The 11,531-nt window shown below is 44.8% G+C and overlaps 1 protein-coding gene across 2 annotated transcripts in view; it reads left to right on the top strand.

The window, feature by feature from the left end:
* The first annotated feature begins 5,211 nt into the window (after window positions 1-5,211).
* Window positions 5,212-11,531, top strand: part of FAM151A (family with sequence similarity 151 member A) — a 45,528-nt gene continuing 39,208 nt past the window's right edge. For both annotated transcript variants that reach the window (XM_040406980.1, XM_040406978.1), the window contains exon 1: window positions 5,212-5,706. In XM_040406980.1, the coding sequence (XP_040262914.1) occupies window positions 5,592-5,706 (115 nt within the window). In that variant the 5' untranslated portion in view covers window positions 5,212-5,591. The remainder of the gene's footprint in view (window positions 5,707-11,531) is intronic.

The raw sequence follows: 11,531 nt of genomic DNA, 5'->3' as shown, positions 1-11,531 counted from the left end.
ATATTGCCTGAAACCAGAATTCATCCTGCTGCTTTTGTCAGCAGTCACATCATCAATAAATACAAGAGAACCAGTTCCATTGACAGCCATACATGCCCACGCCATGACACTACCACCACCATGCTTCACTGATGAGGTTACAGAGGTAAATAGATAAAATATCCCAGGGCGCAAGAATCCAGTCCAGATAGTGATAGTAAATAGAAACTTATTTATTGCAGAAGTACAACGCTTTTCGGGGAGTAGTTCCCCTTCATCAGGTACATAACACTGCAGTGCAGTGAAGGGGAACTACTCCCCGAAACGCGTTGTACTTCTGCAATAAATAAGTTTCTATTTACTATCACTATCTGGACTGGATTCTTGCGCCCTGGGATATTTTATCTATTTACCTCTGTATCCTACCACTTCTTAGAGACTTCAGGGATCTCCGACAAGGTCATCCCTCCGCAGCTGCAGATCCACCAGCGAATCGTGACTCCATCACATGTATTGACAAGCTTTTACTAGAGTTGTGCCTACAGATAGCACAACCACAAAAGGTGAGCCCTGTACTGGAACCATTTATTTTATCTGTCTACCAACGGTATTACCCTATGGTGCGCCCTGCTTTGTTTTTAACAGCATAAAGTAAATCCTGTGGATCCATTCACTGATGAGGTGGTATGCTTAGGATCATGAGCAGTTCCTTTCCTTCTCCATACTCTTCTCTTCCCATCACTCTGGTACAAGTTGATCTTGGTCTCATCCGTCCATAGGACGTTGTTCCAGAACTGTGAAGGCTTTTTAGATGTCGTTTGGCAAACTCTAATCTGGCCTTCCTGTTTTTGAGGCTCACCAATGGTTTAGATCTTGTGGTGAACCCTCTGTATTCACTCTGGTGAAGTCTTCTCTTGATTGTTGACTTTGACACACATACACCTACCTCCTGGAGAGTGTTCTTGATCCGGCCAACTGTTGTGAAGGGCGTTTTCTTCACAAGGTAAAGAATTCTTCGGTCATCCACCACAGTTGTTTTCCGTGGTCTTCCAGGTCTTTTGGTGTTGCTGAGCTCACCGCTGCGTTCCTTCTTTTTAAGAATGTTCCAAACAGTTGTTTTGGCCACGCCTAATGTTTTTGCTATCTCTCTGATGGGTTTATTGTGTTTTTTCAGCCTAATGATGGCTTGCTTCACTGATAGTGACAGCTCTTTGGATCTCATCTTGTAATTGGGATAATGAGGGAATAACACACACCTGGCCATGGAACAGCTGAGAAGCCAATTGTCCCATTACTTTTGGTCTCTTACAAACTGTTGTAATTCCTACACCGTTCACCTGATTTGGATGTAAATACCTCGAATTAAAGCTGACAGTCTGCAGTTAAAGCACATCCTGTTTGTTTCATTTCAAATCCATTGTGGTGGTGTATAGAGCCAAAAATGTTAGAATTGTGTCGATGTCCCAATATTTATGGACCTGACTGTACATCAAGGTATCGGATTCCCTTCAATTTGAAAAAGTGGATGGCACTTAGGCCCATCAGTCATATGATCACCCCATACATGTACTAACAATTCTAAAGGTTACCTGGTGATGTAGAAATTAGTTTATTTCTAGTGTGGCTGTAGAGATCCCTGTTTCTGAGATCAGGAGGAGGTGGCAGTATTATTCCATAGCAATACATATTCCTTCCACTCATGGCCCAGTGCAGAAGCCAACATCTGCGGTCAGGACTCTGTGTACCTTACGTCTTAGGCCCCATTCACACAAACATATTTTTGGTCCACATCCAATCTGCATTTTTTGTGGATTTGATGCGGACCTGTTCATTGCAATGGGGGAGCAAAAAAATGTGGACAGCACATTGAGCGCTGTCCACATCTGTGTGTCCATGCTGCAGTGCCACAAAAAAATAGAACATGTCCTATTCTTGTCCATTTTGTGGACAAGAATAGGCATTGTTACAATGAGTCAGAAAAAGAAAAAAAACAATGCAACACGGACGTCATTCATATTTTCTGCGGATCCGCAAAATATATATGGTCGCGTGAGTGCCCCCTTAAGGACAAAGCGAGGCTTGCATGCTAGACACAGATGAGGACTGGTTCAAAAGAGGCGTGAAAGAAGCTAGTTACAATATGTTAAGTTGGAGAAACCAAGTTTGAATTGAGGCTATGTCATCCATTGTCTTCCACTTACAATTTGGCTCTAAGGCCTTGTTCACATTTCTGTTTTTCACCCATGTGTGCTGTCCACATTTTCCACGGACAGCACACGTACCCATTTATTTCAATGTGTCTGTTCACATATCAGGATTTTTTTTTTTACTGACTGTGGGTCAGTGAAAAATATCACAGAGATATGCATTACTTTGGTCCCTGATGCAGACCAAACACGGCCATTGAAGTCTATGGCATCCGTGTAACAACCGTTTTTCACTGACCACTGATAGAAGAGGCTCTGGCAATTAACTTTCAGCTGAGCAGTGTCCATGGAATACGGATTACACACGGAGGGTAAAAAACGGATACATGGACCAAACACGGATGCTTCACGGACTGATTTTTTTTCACGGATAAGAAACGGACATGGAAATGTCAATGAGGCCTAACACCTCTCCCAAGGCAGTTTAACCTCACCTAATAGCTACAGTCATAAATGCAATAAACACTTTACCTCCATGACTGAAGTGCAAGTCCCCAGTATTTAAAGGGGTTGTGCCATCTCAGACATTAGGGGCATATCGGCCATTGCTCCATTCACTTCTGTGGGGCTGACGGAAATAGGAATGAATAGAGGGGGGCAGCGCATGCCCAGTGCGCCCTCCGGGACTTTGCCGCCTCCGTGAGACCCACACCTATCAGACATCGGGGGCATATCCTGGTCATATGCCCCCAATGTCTAAAATGGGAATACCACTTTAAGGTGAGAGAATTCTCATATGAGCCATTCTAAGACCCCATGCACACGACCGTAATTGATTTGCGGTCCACAAAACACACAGATACCAGCCTCGTGCGCTCCGCATTATCCTGTTCTGCAAGTCCCGCACTGTTCTACAAATGTCTATTGTTCTCTGCAATATGGACAAGAATAGGACATTTTCTATCTTTTTCCAGAGCTGCGGAACGGACATACCCATGCGGCATCTTTTGCGGCCTCGTAGAAATGAATGGGTCCGCATCCGATCCACAAAATCAAATAGTGCGCATGGGGCCTAATTGAGAAAACCAGTCGGATGACTAGTGATCCCTCTTCCAGTTGCCCTGACTCATTACTACTGTTCATACCATATCCCGGATGAATGAGAACCTTCGCAGACACGATGGACACCATTAACTTATGATGGAGTCTGTCGCGGTTTCGGAAACTATATGCCTGCATGCAGAGTGAGCCTGCCCCCTATGGATGAAACCACTGACTTACTGCTCCACTCCTCCATTGTGGAAAGGGGTGATCCCCTAAAACATGACAGGACTTTTCAGAAGGTCAAATCCTAACTTTTAACTTTATTTTAATTTTTTTTCATGGATCCGTCCCTTCACCCTGCAGTTGCTTTACCAGTTTGAGATGGACAGGAGGACTACACTGGATCTATGAAGGTTTTCCAGTGGTTCCATCCCCCGATCTTAGCATTGTATTTTATCAGTGATCAGTATATATAATATACCTGCCATGTAACTAAAATGTCTACCGCATCCATAATCGTAGCCGTCTGTTTTTATATTTCTGCTTTGGCTCCTGTTTATAATGCAGCTATGCCGGATCGGTTATTAAACCATTAAATCCTGACAGATCTCATTGAATTTAAAGGGAACCTGTCACCAGGATTTTGTGCATAGAGCTGGGGACATGGGCTGCTAGATGGCCGCTAGCACATCCGCAATACCCAGTCCCCATAGCTCTGTGTGCTTTTATTGTCTAAAAAAACTATTTGATAGATATACAAATTAACCATAGATGAGTCCAGCGTGAAGGAGCCCAGCGCCGCCCCGCATCCTCCGAATCTCCTCCTTGCTTCCCGAAGTCACAGAGATAGAGCGCCGTAATCTCGCGATGCGCGAGCTAGCGCATGCACAGTGTCAGCATAGTGTTCCTTCCCTGTGCTGGCATCAGCCTCAGGGAAAGAACTGCGCATGCGCTAGCTCGCGCATCCCGAGATTACAGCGCTCTAGCTTTGTGACGTCTGGGAGCAAGGAGGAGATTCGGAGGACGCGGGGCGGCGATGGGCTCAGAGTCAGAGATCGCTGGACTCCTCTCTCAAGCATGGAGGAGACAGGACTCATCTAAGGTTCATTTACATATTTATAAAAATAGTTTTCTTGACCCAATAAAAGCACACAGAGCTATGGAGACTGGGTATTGCGGATGTGCTAGCGGCCATCTAGCAGCCCATGTCCTCAGCTCTATTCACAAAATCCAGGTGACAGGTTCCCTTTAATAGGGTCTGTTTGGATTTTTGGTACATTTAACTGCAAGAATAGCATGGAGGACCTCCGTATTCTTAGTGTAGTGGAGTGAGCTCCTTACTACAGCGCTGCTCCCATTGAAGTCAATGGCTGCAGCGATGAGCTCTGTCCACTAGACAGTCGATGGCGCTGCACCTGAACAGCTGATTGGCGGGAGCGGGGTCGTCGGACCCGGCTGCTCAGCTAGTGATGGCCTGTCCTGAGGATGGGCCATCACAATAAAAGGTTGAACAGAGAAAGCCGTCAAAGGGCGCTCTGATGGATTTCTCTGTGAACGGGAATGGGCAGCCCATATTCAGGCTGCAGAAGACAAACGGTTGTGAATCTTTAATGAAAACCAATTATAAAAATGATTTTTATCACGTAATTGCCACAGTTTAATAAAAAAAATAAAAAAATGCAAAGGTGTCAGTAGTCTTTAAGCTGTCCATACATCTTCCATAGCGTTTTTTTCCCCAAAAGTTGTTCCTCATGACAGACATGCATGCTAGGCTCATGTGTTCACATCTTGCTTTCTCTGTTAGATCTGTGGATCTCACCAGAGGAACGTATAAGGTTTGATGGGATCCACTTCTGTTTTATATCGGTACGTTTTATATTGTCTTTATATAAAACAAACACAAAAGCTATTAAGGGAGGGGGGGAGGGTGATGTGCGGCCAGTACAAGCTGTAATGACCCTCAGTTTCCTATTAACGCAGCAGAGTTACTGAGCCGTGATTTCGCTTAGTCAGAAACTTGTGTAATTGCATATGGAGGGACCCAACCGTTGGGTGTGCTAAGGTTAGGTGTAATAATACTCGCTTACTAGATATGATCCTCAGACCACAGCTCCAGCTATTGTCGGTAATCTCCCCGGATTCCTTTCCACTTGCGTGAAAGAATTTCAGCAGCACAAGGTCCAAGTGCATTGTTCTAGCAGTGCAACCTGTAATTTCAGCCAGAACAAAGGGGTCTTGGGGCCCCTCTCCGTAACGCGAGAAGACGTCTTCTTACTGAAAAAGGCAGAACCGCTTTTGTGGGCTCGGATAAAGGATGTGGAGCTGAGAGGAGGCACTTCTAACCAGAAGGAGGACTGGCCATTCTCACCAGGATTTGAGGGCCATCTCACAGCTCCATTGGAAACCTTTGGGGGTAACAGGATGAAGCGTTTCACATTGTCTGACCTGAGGACGGTCGCGGGCGTCTGTGTATTTCTAGGGGTGTGCGTCGCCATCGCTGCACTCTGTCTGACCCTGGGACAACCTCGGAAAAAAGGTAGGGAATAAGATGCCCTGGTTAAAATCTTACGATGTGCATTCAAATCTATCACTGAATACTGGACCATGGGCAAATAGTATATATTCTGCCTAATTTCACTTCCGGCATGATGCTAGCATCTGAGGAAACAGGTCAGAAGAGCTAGAAGTTTATACGGCTTCCTTATGGAAAAACAGTAGTAAGTTTAAAGATTCTAAAGAATTGAACAGATTTCTGTTATCACTAGTCCACCAACAGATGATCCATATTTACTAAAATATTCCTAGAAGACCATTAGGGCACGGCCACACCATCAGGAAGCCAAAATCAGGAGTGGGTCATAAAAGAAGAGAAAGTATAAAGGACAGATACAACTTCTCTTTTTTTGAATTCACTCCTTGAAGTATAGAAGGAAAATAACGGAAGTGCTGGATTTGGCAAATAACAGATAGGAACGGAGCCTAACAGATCCCTTTGACTATAATGGGTTACATTAGTTTTCCGTTCGGGAAAAAAAAATACAAATTTAGCGGAGAAAGTCCTGCTTGAGTATTTTTGATGAACGTAGCCTAATGCCGGCCTCATACAGTCACAGATTCTTGTGTCATCTGAATGTTAACGTTGTATTTCCTTCTATATTTTTTTTCCGGCCATAATATAGATCTGTAATGCAATGCACATAGACTGCTATGGGCTTATAGCTCTTTATGCCACTAATTCTATAGGAAATCTGAAAAAAGAATGATCCTAAATTACTACTACTCTAAAGTCATAGGTCGCTCCAGTTCTAACGCTATTGGCCATGATTAAAGAGATTTTTGTAGAGAGTCTTCACATGCAGATTAAGGCTACATCTACACGACGACAATAAGTCGCGCGACAGATAGGGCACAACTACACTGCAACATTTGTAGCGCAACATTTTGTGGCACTAATGTCGCGCGACAATTTTTATAATGGCAGTCTATGGTGTCGCACTGCAACATGCTGCGACTGCGACGGAACAGTCGCAAAAAATCCATCACAGTCGCAGCATGTTGCAGTGCGACACCATAGACTGCCATTATAAAAATTGTCGCGCGACATTAGTGCAACAAAATGTCGTGCGACAAATGTCGTCGTGTAGACGTAGCCTTAGTTGCAGAAAATTTCTGCAACTAAAAATCTGTAACATTCCTCTGAAAGGGGCTTGAAGAAATCCAGATGCTTCCTTCCAAACTATCCTGGCCAGATGACTGGAACTGAGTTCACGTATCCAAAGTTTTTTTTCAACAAAATCTGCCGTGTGTGAAAGGATCCTTAGGCCAGACACACATGAGCGAGTTCAATGTGAGAAACTTGCAGCGTGTCAGTGAGAGATCCCGTTCTGACCTCTGCTCCTCTTACAGGATCACACAGCTGTTATAATGATTTATGTCCCTGTGAGACCTGTATCTTTAGTACTACACTGACAGCATTATGTCAGTGTAAGAGTACTTTCACACTAGCGTTTTTCTTTTCCGGTGTTGAGTTCCGTCACAGGAGCTCAATACCGGCAAAAAACTGATCAGTTTTATCCTAATGCATTCTGAATGGAGAGCGATCCGTTCAGGATGCATCAGTTCAGTCCCTCTTACGTTTTTTGGACGGAGAAAATACCGCAGCATGCTGCAGTTTTCTCTCCGGCCAAAAATACTGCCGGATCTGGCATTAATTTACATTGAAGTGTATTAGTGCCGGATCCGGCATTAAGTGTTTCGGCAAAACGGATCCGGCTTTCAGCGCATGCGCAGACCTTTAAAAATGCAAAAAAAATATATCCGGTATTTTCAATGCATTTGTCAGACGGATCCACATCCGGATCCATCTGAAAATGCCATCGGATTGCCGGATCCGGCGATGGAACTGCCTGCCGGAATCCTCTACCGCAAGTGTGAAAGTACTCTTAGGGCTCATGCACACGAACATGTTCCCGGTCGTTCTGTGCATTGGGGACCGCAATTTGTGGTCTTCAATGCACTGGCAACATCTATGCAGTTTCCACAGATTTGAATGGGTCCGTTATCCGTCCACACCGCAAAAAAAAAATAGAACATTCCAGATTCCGGATTGGGTCTGCATCCGTGATGCGATGCAAAAACGTCTGGGGCCCGTATATTGCGGACCCGCTGTTTGCGGGCTGCAATACGGGCCCGGCCGGCACACAGTCCATGACTCTCAGGGTCACACAGCATTATGTCAGTGATTCCATAACTCTCACACTGACACACGCTGCGAGTTTCTCACATTGAATTCGCCCGTGTGTGAATTAGACACTGTTTGTGCTGCCATATGGCATCTCAGAGAAGGACAGTATTCTCCTCTTGGATTAATACTTGTAGAGGAGAATACCTGCTAATAGAGCAGGTGCTGACAGGTATGGCGACCATCCTCTGCGAGGACTAAAACGATGCCTATAATGTTCCTTGTCCTGTAAGAGTAGGTTTACATATGGGAGATTTTGTGCAAAAAAAATGTATGTTCCGCTCATCCAGTTATTTCTGCAGCGTGTGGATTTCTGCAAAGCTCATGCAGATAAATGGCGCAGTCACAGAAATTTCAACAACAATCCTGCTGCATGTTACCTTAGGGAGCAAAGTTACCTTACCAGCAAAGTTAATGAGACTAGACAAATCTCATGTACACTTTGCTTTTTCTAGTAGGTGCAGAAATTGACCTGTTGTGCGGATTTTAATATCTGCAGCCTGTCAACCGTTTGTGCGACTCCGCACCTTCTGTAGAGCGGTTTTCCCCATGGACTTCAATGCAGTTGTTAACATAAATAGAAAATCAGCACGAAAATCTGCACTAAAACCACACAAAAAAAACACCAAAACCGCAATAAACAGTCCGGCTTTACGTGGGTTTGGTTGCAGATTTCTTGCTGATTTTCTGCACACAAATCTGCACCACGTGCAGGTACACTTAGGGTGGTTTAACTCTTTTTTTTTTTTTTTTGGGGGGGGGGGGGGGGGGGGGAGGGGTCACATTTGAGTTTTTTAATTCCATTTTAGAGCCAAGCCAGGAATGTATCCAGCAGGAAGGAGAAGTACAAGGTCTTCCTTTACATGTCCCATTCCTTTTGAACCCACGTCTGGGTTTGGCTAAGGCCTCATGCACACGACCGTTGTTGTGTTCCGTTCCGCAAAATGGGGTTCCGTTGTTCCGTGATCCGTTTCCGTTTTTGTTTCCGTGTGTCTTCCTTTATTTTTGGAGGACCACCAGACATAAAGGAAAGTAAAAAAAAGTCTGTCAAGTTTGCCATGCAAATGATAGGAAAAAAACGGACGCGGATGACAATCTTGTGTGCCTCCGCGTTTTTTAGCAGTCCCATTGACTTGAATGGGTCCGCGAAAAAAAATAGGACAGGTTATATTTTTTTGACGGACTGGAACCACGGATCACGGACGCGGATGACAAACGGTGCAATGGAATAAAACAACGGTCGTGTGCATGAGGCCTTAAACACTGCATATTTTTCAACGAAAGACAGCGTTCATTTAGCCGTTTCCATATCTCTCATAGACTTTTAGGCTAGGGCTACTCTACACCTTTGGCCACATGATACGAAGATTGCAAAGGTACATTGGTTGTAAATGTCGTTGCATTACCACAAGCGATGTGCTGCAGCCGCAACACTACAATCAGGAAAACAATCCGAATCTGTTGGATTTTTGGTTGCAAATCACAAACGACTTTTCCGGCCCGGAGTTCAATGTAAACTGCTAATCCTTTGCAACACGTCACTAATGGCCTCCGTCTCCTGTTGGTGGTTTCACGGACCACTGATAGGCTGAAAAAGAGATTTCCAGAGCATCTCTCATCAGTGTCCGTGGAATATGGATGACACACGGAGGGCAAAAAACAGACACGTGGAGAAAAAATGGACCCTGCACAGATAAAACTGACCGTTTTTTCACAGACCTCCAGTGGACACAAACGCGTGACTACGGCCTAAATTGCAAGTCTTTCACAACTTAAAATAGTTGTACAACAAGGCTCCATTCAGACGTCAGTAGTGCATTGCGGATCCGCAATACACCCGGCCGGCCCCCTCATAGAAATGCCTATTCTTGTCCGCAATTGCGGACAAGAAAAGGACATGCTCTATTTTTTTCCGGAGCTGCGGACCGGAAGATCGGGGGCGCGCTCCGGAAATGCGGATGCGGACAGCACACTGTGTGGTGTCCGCATCTCTTCCGGCCCCATAGAGAATTAATGGGTCCGCACCCGTTCTGCATAATCGCGGAACGGATGCGGACCCATTCTATGGATGTGTGAATGGACCCATAAAGGGGTTTTCCAGGCTCCCGATATTGATGACCTGTCCTTAGGATTAGTCATTAATATCTGATTGATGAGGATTAGAGATGAACGAATTTCCTTTGAATTTTGAAATTCGTTCACACTTCGTTTGTTGGTAAAAGGTGAATTGCGATATCGATTCTGTTACCACGGACCATAACGCAATTCTATGACGGAATGCATAACGGAATGCCTTTAGAGGCATTCCGATATAATAGAAATATGGCCTGCAAAACGGATCCGTCCCGTTTCCGTTATGCAGAGGAGTCCTCTCCTGCATAACGGACGGAAACGGGACGGATCCGTTATGCAGGCCATAGACTTCTATTATGACGGAATGAATAACGGAACGCCTCTAAAGGCATTTCGTTATGCATTCCGTAATAGGATTCTGCTTTTACCACCAAACGAAGCGTGAACAAAGTTCATAACAAAAAATTCACTCATCTCTAATGTCTCTCTAAAATCACTCATCTCTAAAATCATCTCTTTTTCCTGCAACCTCCAGAGATGGAACTAGTGAATGGAACAGGAAGCAGACAGCTCTGTTCAAAGTGTAGTGGTCGTGCTGGGTTACTGCAGCTCAGCTCCCAATGAATGAGAAGTGAGCTGCAGTACCCCAGCACGGCCACTACACTTTGAACAGAGCTGTCTGCTTCCTGTTCCATTCAAGAGCTAGTTGCAGCATCGGGGGCTGCAAGGAACGGCTAATCGTAGGGGTACAGGGCATTGGACCTTCACCAGTTGGATATTAATGACGTATCCTGAGGATAGAATAAATGAATGGGCGGCACTGCGCATCAGTCGCGGTCCAGGTGCGCGGTCAAGAGGTAGATACCTAAATACTTATAGTAGAAAGACCAGCACTCTGTAATTCCAATGATGAAAAAAAGATTCCTTTTATTCGTCACCCATATGTGACGCGCGTTTCGACACTAGTCTGTGTCTTTATCAAAGTACAGGTGATAACAGCTGTTATCACCTGTACTTTGATAAAGACACAGACTAGTGTCGAAACGCGCGTCACATATGGGTGACGAATAAAAGGAATCTTTTTTTCATCATTGGAATTACAGTATCCTGAGGATAGGTCATCAATATCAGAAGCCTGGAAAACCTCTTTAAGTAGCAGAGTAATCATATAGATGTTTTTGTTGCATGGCTTGACGTTATTATGTAGCTGTACCTAATGTGACCACAGATGCACAGCCACCTATCTGCCCAGAAAGGACTCCCCAGTCATTCAATCAAACCCCACCAATCATATTAAAAGGGTTTGTCCAGGATTAGAAAAACATGGCTGCTTTCTTCCAAAAACAGCTCCACCCCTGTCAATGGGCTGTGTCTGGTATTGCAGTTCAGCTCCATTGGAATTAATGGTGTAAAGCTGCAATACCGCACACAACCTGTGGATAGGGATGTTGCTGTTTTTGATAGAAAGCAGCCATGTTTTTGTAATCCCAGACAACCCCGTTAATGGATCGGTTCTATTCTTCTGAAGGATCGAATGGTTGATTACC

Source organism: Bufo bufo, chromosome 9, assembly GCF_905171765.1.
Source record: "Bufo bufo chromosome 9, aBufBuf1.1, whole genome shotgun sequence".
Taxonomy (NCBI): Eukaryota; Metazoa; Chordata; class Amphibia; order Anura; family Bufonidae; genus Bufo; species Bufo bufo.
Note: the sequence above shows the minus strand (reverse complement) of the source record. Positions and strands in the feature narration are given on the sequence as shown.